This window comes from Falco biarmicus, unplaced genomic scaffold, assembly GCF_023638135.1.
Source record: "Falco biarmicus isolate bFalBia1 unplaced genomic scaffold, bFalBia1.pri scaffold_30, whole genome shotgun sequence".
Taxonomy (NCBI): Eukaryota; Metazoa; Chordata; class Aves; order Falconiformes; family Falconidae; genus Falco; species Falco biarmicus.
In genome coordinates, this window is record NW_026611861.1 from 905,415 (window position 1) to 919,467 (window position 14,053).

At 44.1% G+C, this 14,053-nt stretch overlaps 1 protein-coding gene across 1 annotated transcript; it reads right to left on the minus strand.

The window, feature by feature from the left end:
- Nucleotides 1-385: 385 nt before the first annotated feature.
- Nucleotides 386-13,623, minus strand: LOC130143462 (ankyrin repeat domain-containing protein 26-like). Its single transcript, XM_056326148.1, has 10 exons — nt 13,569-13,623; nt 12,163-12,237; nt 6,053-6,081; nt 5,795-5,884; nt 5,386-5,535; nt 3,463-3,618; nt 2,907-3,041; nt 1,720-1,833; nt 1,164-1,304; nt 386-448 (listed from the first exon to the last, which is right to left on the minus strand). Exons 1-10 carry the CDS (start codon nt 13,621-13,623, stop codon nt 386-388), a joined length of 1,008 nt encoding a protein of 335 aa, XP_056182123.1.
- Nucleotides 13,624-14,053: the final 430 nt, after the last annotated feature.

A 14,053-nucleotide genomic window follows, 5' to 3' on the forward strand; every position in this document is an offset into this window, starting at 1 on the left:
GTCCTTTTTCAAGTGCACGCATGCTCAGCCACAAAAACTTGGGTTTTTTACAGGTCATTCCCCAGCCAAGACCAGGAGACCCTACAGTTCCTGTGCAATGTCAAATGTTTCAGAATGGTATTAAACCCCCCCGTGATTACCCAGTTTTAGTTGGTAGGGACTTTGGTAGCTGCCTGGGCTGAAATTCAGTTTCAGGCTTGGAAGATAAGGGAGTGCTGATGGGTCCTGTGGATATAGTGTTAAGGGCACAACAGGAACTGTTTGTTTATTATTAGACAGAAAGGATGCAAAATTAAAAACTAGAATCTATCACCCAGAGCAACCTCAGAAGCACTTCTGGGAACTCTACTTCTGGGCCTCCATGACAAGGGAAAGACGGACTGAGTCAGCTACTAGTAAGCAACAAGTTACAGGGTTTCTTCCGCACCACCTCACACTGCATTGTGCCCTGGGAAGCAAAGACACCATTCCGAAAAGCAAACCCCCACCTGCCTCCTGCTCAACTCGTGCCCGAGACAGGCTTCAGGGGGTGACCTTGGGCAAGGCCAACTGCACAGAGCTGTTCCGAGTGATGGTGGCGTTACTCCCCTCTCTTCCGAGAGGGAATGCATCCGTCGGAGCCCGACGATGCTGCCACGGCCTCAAGCTGCAGCCAGGCCTGTGCTGGGCCTTCACTGCTCTCAGCCCTGACCCTCACCCATGGACGTGACGGCCCAGTAGGACTGCAGACCTGCCCATCCCTATGGACCGGCCTGGTGATCTGCACTCTTGGAGGACTCTGCTTACTGTCCCCAGAACTGTCCCCAGAACTCTTCTGCTCTTCTTGGTGAGGGCCTGTGGGGCTGATCCCTGGCCTGTGTGGTCACAGACCCTGCCAGCCTTGCTGTGGCTCTTGCTTTGCCCTTCCTCTGCAGGACAGCCTACCCCTGATGTGCCCTCGCAGATACTGCTGTGTACGTAACACTTCCATCTTTACCCCTAAGAGCTACATCAGTATTACAGTCGCCTACTACTGTGACCATAGAAGGAACATCAAAAAACAGCCAAATAATTTCAGAAATACAGCCAAGAAAAAAAGTCAACAATATGAAAAGAAGTATAAAGAAAGAACAAAGGTTTCACAAGAAAAAACACCACAATAACCCAAACAAAGCAAAGCTCACCTTTGTTCTTAATCTGCCAATTTCATTGACCACTTCAGAATACCTGTTCTTCACTTCTCCCTGCAAATTAAGCTGGGACAGTCCCCCTCTCTCCTCATACACCCTTAGTTCCTTCGTAGCTCTGCTCAGCAGCCTCTTCAACCTGCACAGCAAACTAGTCATGAAAACAATGAAGCAAAGGAACAAAACTGGACTTTTTCACATACTCTCATGTAAACAGCACAGACACAGCTTGCTTCATCTTTAACGTGCTTGACACACTAGGAATTACCAGGAAAAACCAGTATTCCTGTGCCACATACACTTGGAGAGTCCAGATTTCACCTGAAAAGAGGAATGAAAGACTCCCTTTTTCCCAGGAGAACTGCAGGGCAACCTGCACCTGCAGTTGTTTTGGCAGCTAGTGAAAACTAGGGGCTGGTGTACAGAAGTACCTTGCAAGAACTAACACGAGGCCGGCATCTGCTCACAGTTAGGTACACCTATTTTTACACTAAAGTTTAATAAAACATGACTTCTACGCACGGATACCTCTTCACCACGCTAAAAAGCCGTCCCTCTTACAGTCTTTCTGCAGATCGAGGTTTCTTTTCATTTCTTGGGCCAGACGTAGTTCAGCTGGGCGTTTCAACTCTACCAGCTTCTTCACTTCCTTTCTTTCACTCTCGCACTTTCAAAAGAGAAAAGAAAGGTTTATCACACACACAGAGCACAGGAAAAATACCTACGTACAGTCTGTGCATCTAGCGCTCTCCACAGAGAAGCTGCCGGACGTCTCTATCCTTTAGCCACGTTCCACAGAATGCCATGGGACGGAATTCCTGAGGATATTCCATCCCTTCAGGTTTCACATCAAACAGACTAATACGTAACTACAGAAACAGATGCCCTCGCTGAAGCAAAGGCCATCCTCTTCTAGACATAACAGGTGGAAAAGATGCTGGAGAACACTTTTGGCAGTGCCTCTGCTCATAGCAGGGATTACGTAGGTATGCACTTCATGGGAGAACATGGATCCATCCAAAGCTTTCATGGGATCTTCCAGCAACCAGCAGGCAGGGGCTTGTGGAGGAATCTGATCTTTTGGAGTTCTTCAACATTTTATTCCCCTCGGCCATTACCTCCACCTCTTCTGTGTGGCCATTTACTTAGCCACATGCTGGTTTTCCTCCTCTTGGTGTTTTCTCAGCCACACCAGAGGAGAGCTGGCAGCTGTTTTGACTTTGTACTTCCATTTTCCCTCTACAGAAAAGGAGAAAAGGGGAAGGCTGTCCCTTGGCAACTGGCAGGCGCTGCTTGTTTCCCAAGCAGTCGTTCATTTACCCAGCATTCCTTCAGTATGTTTTTCGGCAAGGCTTTTAAGCTCCCGCTACGCTGAAAACATACAGCAGCTCCTCCACACACGCACTGGAAACATCAAGCATTTTAAACCTGCCCAGAAACCAAGGGGTCAGAAGATGACCACACAAAATCCAAGGAAGAACTGGGAACTGTGGCCTTGCTCGATGTGCTCAACTGATAGCAAACCACACTGGGAACTCTTCCCAACAGAGCCACTCCAGAACTTACACAAGGATACCCATCTAGCTTTTATTTGCTTCCTCCATGACCCCCAAACGATAAGGTACTCGCAGCCTGAATGGCAGGGATAACAGAAAACAATGATATGTAAGAACCTGACCAGAAGGTGCATGTGGTTCTCCTGGGTATTGGCTCGGTGCCCGGAGAATTTTCTGGGCTCACCTGTTGCAACAGTTCAGCCTTCTCCTCGTCCAGCTGAGCAACGCGCTCTTCAAGGTGGGATCTTGACTTCAAGTGCTCCTCCCACGTGCTGTGCAAGTCCTTGGATGTCAGAGCCAGCATGTTCTGCTTCTGCGTCTGTGAAAGCAACAGTGGCAGAAGAAAAAGTAAGGTGGCCGGAAAAGACAAGAGCGCAGGAGAATGCAGTAACTTACACAGAAACAGGCCTAAGCTCTCCTCCACCCATCCAAGACCTATGGCCAAGGTTGGTGTGGAGTGTAAAACACACCTTAGGAACCATAACCAAGAACAGCAGCTGGAGCTGGTGGGAAGAAGGAATACTCTAGAAGCGACAGGATGAGGTTACAACTTTGGGGGATAAGATGACATGCACACACACACAGAATCACCCTACAGCTTTCCTGCAAAGCTCCTCTGGTTCCCTCTATACTTCAGTTTTCGTAAGAACACTGCAAAAGGTGGTGCAAAAGGACAACATTCGCTCCTGCTTTCAACAGCTACGCTCAGATTTATTCATATAGTTACAGACATTAACTACCTTAGTTTTCACCTTTTTTTCCAACTCCTTTTGCAAGCGCAGCTTGTCTCTCTCCAGGTCACTGTGGTAGCGCGTAGTAACTTCAAGTGAAGCTTCTGGCATAGATTGCTTTTTAAGTGCAGCAGCAAGCTCCTGCTGCAGTTGTCCAAACATGCCCTAACGAAACAGTTAAATTAGCATGAAGAAAGTTCTAAGAACATGAAATACGCCTTTAACTTATTTTGTTATACGGTTAGACCTGTCTAGATTGAACCCAAAAGTATGAAATTTTGCCTGCCACCAGCAGGCATCTGCACAGATGATGACCTCTCGTCATCTTTCTCAGCTGAGCACCTTTGACTATCAGCAGCTGTTCATGAGGATTCCTGTTTCCTAACACATAAAAAAGGCTCAGGTATTGTTCTTCCTTGAACAATACACAGGAACACACTGCAATCGGGTATTTTTTTCTAACAAAACCCAAAGAAATCTGTTGTGATCTAAGAGCCACAGTTTGACTGCAAATATTACTCCGGTGACTGAAGGCAGGACTTTGTGTTAGATTGTTCTTTCTTCTGTTTCTTCACTATACAAATACAATTAAATGAATACAAATATCTGAAAGCTCCTTTGAGATACACTTTAAGGGTATGTTGAATCACATCCTCTTGTAGTCTTCTTACTCAGCTCGTTTTAGAAATACTGATAGATTAGGTTTACAAAAATCTGGATAGCTCATTATATATATATAGCTATATACATATAACACACACACACTCTCTCACATGATCTTCAAAAGGAACCCATTATTTTGGTAGTAAGAATACAAAGCAAGTCACAGTTTACAATGATTGACAGTACTGCTGGAGTGTGGCTACACATCATAGAAGAGAAAGCTTAAGGTCACCGTCTGACATGAACTTTGAGGAACAGGCAGGCCCCTCAGAACCCTCAAAACACATACAGAAATCAACAGCTGGACATTACTAATACTCTTCAATCTTGATAGCAGCTTACAGAGAACCTCTTTTTTCCCCTCTATAGAAGCTTCATATAAATCTATCCCCAACCACTTCACTTCTCTGTATCTTCATTTCTCAGCCCTCGTGTATTGGATGGTTCCTCCTTTTATACCACTCTCATTCATGTCATCTGTGCAATACTTACATCAAAACCATCAAATACTTTAGACTATTCTATAGGGCATAACATGGACTAAGGAAAATAGATGGAAAAAAGTTCTAGAGAAGAATCACCTTTCTTGATCAAAGCTTAGACTTGGATACCTTTTTTCTGTTCTCTGCTTAGATCTGAGGACTAATATCCCCGTTGCCAAAACTTTCCGCAATTCCGAGGGAAACATAACAAACCAGAACAAATGAGTATTCTTTGGTCCCATGCATGTAACTTACACCGGATACATTGGAGGAACAAACTAATTTCAAGAACGGACAAACTTTAAATTGTTCTTTCTACGCATATACTTTACCTGTCTTTCTACTACATCAGTCTCGTATTTAAAGACTTGTTCCCTTAAATCAGTACGCTTGGCATTTAAATCCTTGTTTCGCTCTTCTGTTAGATAAACTTGCTTTTCTGTATCAGCTCTAAGTTTGTTGAAAATGTCATTAAAACGCTCCTGCCCATAATCCGCTATTTTTTCTTTCATGATCCTCTTGTTCTGCATCTCTTCCCATTGCTGATGGAGTAAGAAGGTTTTCACTCTGGAGCTGGGCCAATCGCTCCTGCAGGGACTCCTGTTTTATTACAAGTTTGCTTACTGGATCTTTCTCAAGTTGTCGAGCATGATCACATTCCTTTGCCCGACACTGGCCTTGACTTAATTCTTTTTTGTCATTTCTAAAAGCAAAGCTTTTTCTCTGAGCATTTGCTTCAACTGGTGAAGCTCATTTTCTAGCCTATTAGCTTTGCTTTTAGCTTTACACAGCTGCAGAGACAAGCTCTTGTTGGTTTCTTGCACGTCAGAGAGGTCACGATGGAGCTCGACTTGCAAGCAAAGGCATTCATCACGTTCTCTGGGAAATCTTCGTTCAGCATTGCTTTCTGATGACAAATGAAGTTCAAGTTCTTGAACTGCAGCGTTCAGGGAGGAACGCAATGATTCAATTTCTGTCTCTAGTCTGTCTTTGCTTTTGTTTGTCTGCTCAAGTTTGGAAGTCAGCACTGCAGATTCTCTCTTTACTAAGTCCAGCTCTGCGTTGAACTGAAAAAACATTTGTCTTAATGCTTCCTTGTGCAGTTTAAGTTCCTTTTTGAGAGCTTCATTTTTTTCTTTCAAGGTCTCATTTTCCTTTAAATATTTTCCTTGTTCCTCCTGGTGCCTAAGTCTTACTTGAGTGAGTTCTAGCCTTAGCATAGCAATCTCATCTTGTAGTAACTGATTCTTGTACAACAGATCCTGTTCTCTATCAGTGCTGGATTCCTGAATGACAGGGAAAATGAATAAAGAGCCAATTGGGAAATGAATCTACAAAAAACCTGCAGCAGTAAACTGCATTTTAACATTTCTAGTACCGAAGCATGACTTCGAAGATGAAGTTTCAGGCAATAAGCTACTCTGTGAACCCATGCACATGTACAACGTACGTACCCAACGGAAGTGCAACATAGCCTTAAAACCTAAATGAACATCCCAAATATACAGTTACGGTTTTTTCCCCCCTTAAACCAGCAACCAAAGCTTTTAAAATGACAGCGCTTTCTTGTATGTGCATGCCTTTATAATACTGCCTTTAAGGTTGAATTAGTTGTGCTACAGATCTGGTAAAAACAAGGCCAGAAAGGGTATTTTCCTTCTCAAATGTCTTCTGAACACTTATCCTTTTGTATTACTGAAAGTTAGCTATAAGACTCAATCACCCCCGGAATGCAATAGTCCTGTATATTTCCTCTTTATTGTATGTATAACTTTTTCCCACTTAAACACATTCACCCTACATTTATTGGGCAGCACAGCCAAGAACAAAAAGGCTTCAAGGCACTGCACATTCTTTAGGAAATTCAGTAAACTCTTTTCAAGATCTTTTTTAATACAGTGTTTATGATTGCTTTTTCTCCTCCAGTTACTCTAACTCTTACAGAGAGTTGAATTCATTGCTGAGAGTCGATCATAAAATTTTAGTTATGCGGAGGTGGCAAAGAAAGGCATACTTGAAGTAAGTTCAATAAGGGAATAACTAATTAAAAAATAAAAGCAATGGAAACACAAACACTGTCAAACAACTTTCTTCCTGGTCAACCTTGCCATAGGTAGCTAGGTGTTTCACTGCTAGAAAGCCTAAAAAGCGATGACAAAATGTCTATGAAATGGAAAATAACAGATAGGTTAAGAAACGGGGTAAATAGTGTCTTCTATTAGCTTCCGACTTGCACAAGTAATTCAGGTACATACAGGAGTGATGCTGCTTTCCAGAACTTTTAGACATAGGAGAAAACAAGAAAGGTATTTACCCAGATAAGTTACACTGGTAAACAGTAAATAAACATCAAGAAACAGAAAAAGTTATGTAAGATTTATTATGACTTTAAAACAAACATGGTGAAATGTAATTTATTAGAAAAAAAATCTGCTTACCTCTGATTTTTTTCCGATAGATCTTCTTGTCTCTTCTTCTAGTTCCTTTTGTCTCCCAAGGTGGTTGTTCAAAATTCCTTCTTGAAGGGCTCTGGCCCTCTTTTCCTGAGAGCGCTGTCTCTGTGTTTCATCACGTTCCTCTTCAACCTGCAGTAATACAATAAAACTGCTTGCATCTTAAGAAAAAACAGAGCTAGCAATACATCTTCCCATTCTCCCTTGCATACTTGAAAACATTTTTGATTCCCCACCGTTATGATAATCCACCTATAAATAAATAAATTTAAATTTTCTTATGAAAATTTAAGAAGGCGAAATACAGGATGTTTTGTAGTAATTCAAAAAAAGGTCAGGCTTTGCCTGAAATACAAATGAAACCTAAATTTTGAAAAAGGAAAAAGGGAATAATAAACTGCAAAGCAAAAAAAAAAAAAAACAACCACCCAATTGTGAACCAACTGTACTCTACTGTTCTCAAAATTTGACAACTGTTATCCAACGCCTCTTCCGTGAACAAAGCGCCTCCTTCTCTAGGCATACTGGAATACAATTGAAAAGAAGCAGAAAATAAGACAAAGAGTTTAATTCATTATTTAATAGACCTGTTTCAAGAGCCTTCTCAGTGTTCTTAACTCCATTTCTAAATTCCTAGACTGTAACTCAAGTTTCTGTTTCTCCTCCATCTCTTTACAACATTGATCTTCTTTCCTTCGGAGGTCTTCTCTCCTTTTCTCACACAGCACTTCTACTCTGAGCCTCTTTTCTTCTTCTTGTTTCAAAGAAGATCTGGGATTTAACGGAGTATTTGAGAAACAAAAGCACTGATATAAAAGTAGATATTCCACATGATGAACTTGCAGAGACAACTCAAACCATAAAAAATGTTAAACGTTTTCAGAGTTCATATTTTTACTGTACTTTTCAACTTTTTAAAGAATTCTAACTTCATGCCATTGTGCATGGTATCAGTTGTACAAGATACAGAAAAAAAAACTTTGAGTGATTTATCAGTTATTTGTAAGTTTGTATAGGGAAACACACACCAGTGTGCACACTTCTATAATAAAATTAAAAAAATCCATCTTCATATTACAGCCATTTTGCTGAAAAAGGAGTTTGTTGTCTCATCAGATCAAAGCATCGTAAACTTTTACTATGGTTAGTATACATTTTCTTAGTATACTGAGCATTGCCTACACATTACGGATTCAGTGACCAGAAGCAATACTGGTGAATCAGCACGCCACTTACCTATGGCAGACCCAACAATTTTTCAGCAAGCCTTCTGTAAGTCTAAAACAACTGCTGACCACAGGCAGAACAAGCAGCTTCTGTTTACTCCAGAAGGATGTCAGTGTTCAAAACCAGATTCAGAAATGCATGGGGTTTAAGCTGAATACGATTAAAAACAGTTTTAAACCCCAGTCGGATCTACCTCTGGGAGAAACTACAGCAATTTCATTTTGAAGCTGACTTACAAGGAAAGCCTTATGGAAGGTCAGCTTCTTTACCAACTGAAACAATCAGCAATAAGCACTGACATGGTAAAAAACGGTCCATGGTGTGCCCACGGTACCCAAACAAGCAAGCAGCTTTGTGTTTGATCATTATTTTGACTATTTTTTCCCATATACTCGCAACAGTGAACAAAAAAAAAAATTTAAAAAATCAAGTGTCAGCGTAAGGGAAGAACTGCCAATTGAAAGCCTGCTTTAGAAATTCTGCAAAACAAGAATCAACCACCACTAAAATTACTTGAAAGACTGACAAACGTTTGTATTTGAATGGCGTATATTGCAAGGAAAAAGCTTTACATATAACTTCTAGTTTAATTTCATAAAAAGTGTAACTTTCGAAAGTACAAATTAACGCTGCTTGGAGAATTCACTCTAGAATGAAAATACTACTTCTTTATACTTGACAGATGCTTGAGGATTTTGAACACCTGCTGAAGTCAAACCCAGGCCAAGCTGGGACCGGCCTCGTCTTCCTCGTACTCCCCTCCCCCGCGCTGGGAGGCCCAACTCCCCCAGGCCCAGCTCCCGCAGCCTCCCCTCACAGGGCTGGTGCTCCTGCCCCCCGCGCCAGCCCGGCATCTCCCTGCCGACCTCACACGGGCTGGGCAAGATCTCCTGGGCTGGGCGGCCAAAAACCGGACCCCGGGCTCGAGACACAGCTCAGCAAGCCCTGAGGAGGGGTGGGCACTCACTGCCCCCAGTGCCCTGGCACTGCTGCCCCCCAGACAGCCCAGGCCGCTGCGGGCCGCCCCAGCTGCCAGCTCACGGTGGCTCCTGCTGAGCTCGCGCTCTGCCTGGGCCGCCTGGCCCTGCTGGGCCAGCTCCCCAGCCACGCCATCCCACCGGGGATCACCACGAGGAGATCTCCCCTCCCAGGCCAGGGCTCTGCAGCTGTCCTTGCTCAACTGCCTACGGTGCCTGCTGGCCACCCCTGTCTGATGTGATGTCAACAGCGATGAGAAACCTCACACCTCCGGGTCTAGCTCAGGAGTGTGGGGAAAGGGGCAATCCCAAACTTGACCTTTCCAACAAACAAACAGGTAAGCAAACAAATGCTCTAAGCTCTGGTTTGACTTGCACTGGGTGGAGTTACCAGAAATCCTAGTATTATAGGCCAACTGAAGCTGCGAGGACAAAACGAAAAAAAAACCCACACCCAACCATCTCTCAGATCTCTCTTATAAATCTGATTTCCCCGTACACACTCTCTTGCTCTTTTCTTGCTAGAAAACAAAGATAGAACAACATCCAGAAGACTGTACATGGAGCTGGTATCCGGACGTTTTTCCCCTCTCACATTATGTACTTCATAGCATAACTGGCCCACGGGATTCAAAAAACCCAAACCCAAAAGACTGGAAACTTCTCATCCTGTTGCCTGCACCATCAGTGTCTTTCGGAACAAAACCACTGACAAGATAATACATTATCAGACCACAATTTACATACTTAAGGCTCTGGATACCCCTTTTCCATTCCGCTTCTTGGTGAGCCAACACGGATTTCAAATCTTGAGTCTTCTCCGCTCTGAACTGTGACTCCTCCCTTTCATCTTCCAATTTCCTTACTTCTCTTGAGAGCGCTTTATTCCGATTTTTCTGACGTTCTATTCTCTGTTCATATTCAAGAAGCATGTTTTGCATTTTCAACAAAGTAGCAGAACCTGTTTTGAGACAGAAAAGACACAAAGCTGCACAAATACTGCCCAATGTATAAGCTGTTCAGTGCTTTGCTGTATTAGGTGCAGGTGGCAGGTTAGTGGGAAGGTCCCTGTGAGAAGAAGCCAGGGGTCGCCCCGTGCTGGCCATGGACGGTTTCGATGGACCCACCGCAGGGCACAGCTGAGCCTCTCAGCCGTGCTGGCAGCTCCTCAGGAAAAACAAACGTAGGAAAGGGCGAAACCACCACACGGGCAGAGAAGGGGAAAAGCATGTGAAAACCAGCCCCGCAAACGAACACCCAGGTCAGCGAAGGAGGAGGGAGAGGTGCTGCTCCAGGTGCCAGAGCAGAGATTCCCCTGCAGCCCCGGAGAGAACCATGCTGGAGCAGATACCCACAGCGCAGTGCTGCGGAGGACCCCGTGCCAGAGCAGGCGGATCCTTCCCGAAGGACCTGCGACCCATGGAGGGCCCAGGCTGGAGGAGATTTTCCCCAAAGGACTGCAGCCTGGGGGAGGACTCACACTGGAGCAGGGAAAAGGGACGAGGAAGGAGCAGCAGAGAAACTGCTACGTCCCGACTGCCGACCGCAGCCTCCCCGCGCTGCCTGGGGAGGTGGCAGGGAAGGAGCGCAGCAGAGCTTGAGCAGGGGGGGTGCCGACGTGTCCTTCTCAGGTTTGGGGTCTTTGTTTCTCACTATCCAAATGTATTTTAATCGGTGGAGTCTGTTTTGCCAGTGACAGTCACTGGGAAGTGACAGCCCTGCCTTCACACTGACCCACAAGCTTTTTCGCCCCGTTTTGTCAAGGAGGGGCAGTGGCAGCACTGGGGGGGGAGTTTGGCCTTCGGCCAAGGTTAACACTTGCCTAATGAAATTTTAGCATAGTTTAAGAGCCCTAGTAAGTGATGCTTATGTTTATATAATGCCTTGTGCACATATGCAAGCATCTTATGACAGTTGAAATTTGTTATATACATGTACTTATTATTTTTAAGCAAAGCCATTATTTTGCTGTACTCTTTGTCATTAGCTGTTGAGGGGTGTGCTGGTTGTGGCTGGGATAGTGTTAATTTTCTTCGCAGTCGCTGGTACGGGGCCATGTTTTACAGTTGTGCCGCAAACAGGGTTGGTAGCACGGGGGTGTGTTCGTTATGGCCCAGCAGCGCCCACACAGAGCCAAGGCCTTTTCTGCTCCTCACCCCACCCCACCAGCGAGCAGGCTGGGGGTACGCAAGGAGCCGGGCCGGGACACGGCTGGGACAGCTGACCCCAGCTGACCCAAGGGATGTGCCATGCCACGCGGCATCATGCTCAGCATATAAAGCTGGGGGAGGACGAAGGAAGGGAGGGACATCCAGAGTGATGGCACTTTGTCTTCCCAAGTATTTGTTATGCGTGACGGAGCCCTGCTGTCCTGGAGATGGCTGAACACCCGCCTGCCCATGGGACGTGCTGGATGAATTCCTTGCTTTGCTTTGCTTGCGTGCGTGGCTTTTGCTATTAAACTGTTTTCGTGCCGACCCATGAGTTTTCTCACTTTTCCCTTTCCGATGCTCTCCCCCACCCCACTGGGGTGGAACAAGTGAGTGGCTGTGTGGTGCTTAGGTGTTTAGGTGTGGCTGGGCTTAAACCACATCAAGGGGATATAAAGAAGAAAAAGCTCTTGCTGACTTTTGATGACCGCATTAGAAGGAGCTGAACTGTACTTTGCAAGAAACTGCTTCTCCAGCTCTGACTAGACAGAGAACCAATGATAACGTAAGGCACATCGGCTGGTAATGCAGGCAACATCTCAGGTTAGGTGACAGTTTCACAGCTTTTGAGGGGGATCTCTAGTCACAAAGAGATACTATATCAAAATATGAAATTAAAATACTTAGGAGTGCCTACAAAGAAATCATGTTTTAAGGGGAACTTGTAACAGCTGAAGACAGAGACTTGAAAACATACCCGTATGAACCACGCTAAGCTCTTCCAACAGCAGCATAGTCTCCTTGTAGGCTGAAGCTTCTAACCGGACATCCTCTGAAGTTGGGTCAGATGAGTGAGTTAAACCAGGGCCATCAGTTACTTCCATTGGTATGCTGACCTACAAAAAATACAGTACTTTCTGTAATTCCACTGTCTAGTATTACAGACCATTACAAATGCAGGAATGATTCATTCTCTCCTTCACAGCCCACAGATTTGTCTCAAATACAATAAAGCTGCGTACCAGCAGCAATTTGTACATCTGGTTGATCACTACATAAACACTGCTCCCATCGAAGTGATTAAAAGCTGATAGAGACTGTTTACCAAGAAACTAGTTTTACAGTACCTCGTTCCTTTCACTCCTGGTTGTTGCTGCAGGTCTAGAAAACAGAAATATATTTCAGTACTGAAATGCTTACTTTGCATTATGAATAATACCTACCGTAGCTTTGAAAACTTAATTGCAGAACTGAATTAAACTAAAATCTGGCATAGTAACTTTGCTAGATATAGTTCAAGACTGAAACAATTATTGTGTGCTATTAATGTCTACTGGAAGGCTAATTTTTCCGCAAGATATTAAGCAAACAGTTGAAATAACTGTTCCCTAAACTTCACGCAAAGTGACAGAAATCTTACAGCTACAGACATGGAGCTATACGGTTACGTGCATTCCCTCTTTAATACCAGGGGTTCAGCTCCCTTCAGTACTGAGAATCCTTCTCCTACAGGTCAAAGAACTGTAATTTTGGATTCTCTGGTGTCCTGGGTCTGGCTGGGATGCAGTTTATTTTCTTCACAGCAGCCCACACAGGGCTGTGCGTTAGATTTCTGACCAAAACAGTGTTGCTAACACACCAGATTTTTAGCTAGGGCTGAACAGTGTCAACAACTTCTCTTTCGCACTTTGCCACAACCCACACAAGTAAGTTCAGGGTGGGCAAGAAGTCAGGAGGGAACAGCTGCAAGAGAAAAGGTGGAGCGGGGAGCAGGGCAAAAAATCCTGAGGTACCTGCAGTGAAAAAAACTGAGATACCTCACCCTTTTTAAACACATGAAATACTTCTATGCCTGTGCACACACTCATGTAATTAATCAGAATTTGTGCACGTGACCTCATTGTTGACTTGGCCAGCATGTTCAAAAGCACTCTAAACAAAAGTGAAGTGTTTGTCAACACAAAGCGCATCAGGTAGTCACAGGAAAGAACAAGAAAGAACAAGAAAGAACATCAGGTGGTCACATGAAAGAACAAGAATCTTCATAGGCGTCAGGTTTACAAAAAACCTAAACACACAACAAAAACCCAAACTAGCCTCTAGCTCTCAGGCCAATTTTTGTCATTAAGTAAGTTTTATTTTCAACATTCCTTATAGGCATACCTTCCTTCATCCTCAGATGTTTCACTGGAAGTGCTCTCATCCGGTACTTGACCATGATTGCCACTGGAAGAGCTCATCTGCTGATGAGCCTTCTGCTTTGAAGGCTGTCTTTTACTTTTCTTTGCACCTTTGGCATTCAGGGCAATTTTACTGCATTACACAGAAAGAAAGAAAAAAAATCACCAAGTGAATAGGTTTATAAAAAATATTTCTGTGAAACAGACATACTTAAGATGATGTCCAGAAACAACCGAGACAAAAAATATCTATGATAAAATCACAGACTTGACTGTAAAGATCGTGGAATATGCCCAAGTATTTAAAACCCTTCCCCTAGGAGTGAGGGGGACACGTGGAATCTGAGCTAGATCCAGGTTAAGCTGGACTATATCCAATAGCCACGGTACAGAAAGCACCTAGAGCAGAGATTCCTTTGAAGGACAGACAGAAAAAGCTCCTGCTTAGGTCTGCATAAAAATACGTGT

What these genes read in the sequence shown, in the direction of transcription:
- LOC130143462 (XM_056326148.1), bottom strand. Translation starts at nt 13,623, where the DNA reads ATGGTCAAGTACCGGATGAGAGCACTTCCAGTGAAACATCTGAGGATG. An exon ending in CTATGTTGCACTTCCGTTGG is followed by an intron (nt 5,885 to 6,052) that starts GTACGTACGTTG and finishes CCTGTCATTCAG; the next exon opens with GAATCCAGCACTGATAGAGA. An exon ending in TTGGCAGATTAAGAACAAAG is followed by an intron (nt 449 to 1,163) that starts GTGAGCTTTGCT and finishes TTTGCTTCCCAG; the next exon opens with GGCACAATGCAGTGTGAGGT.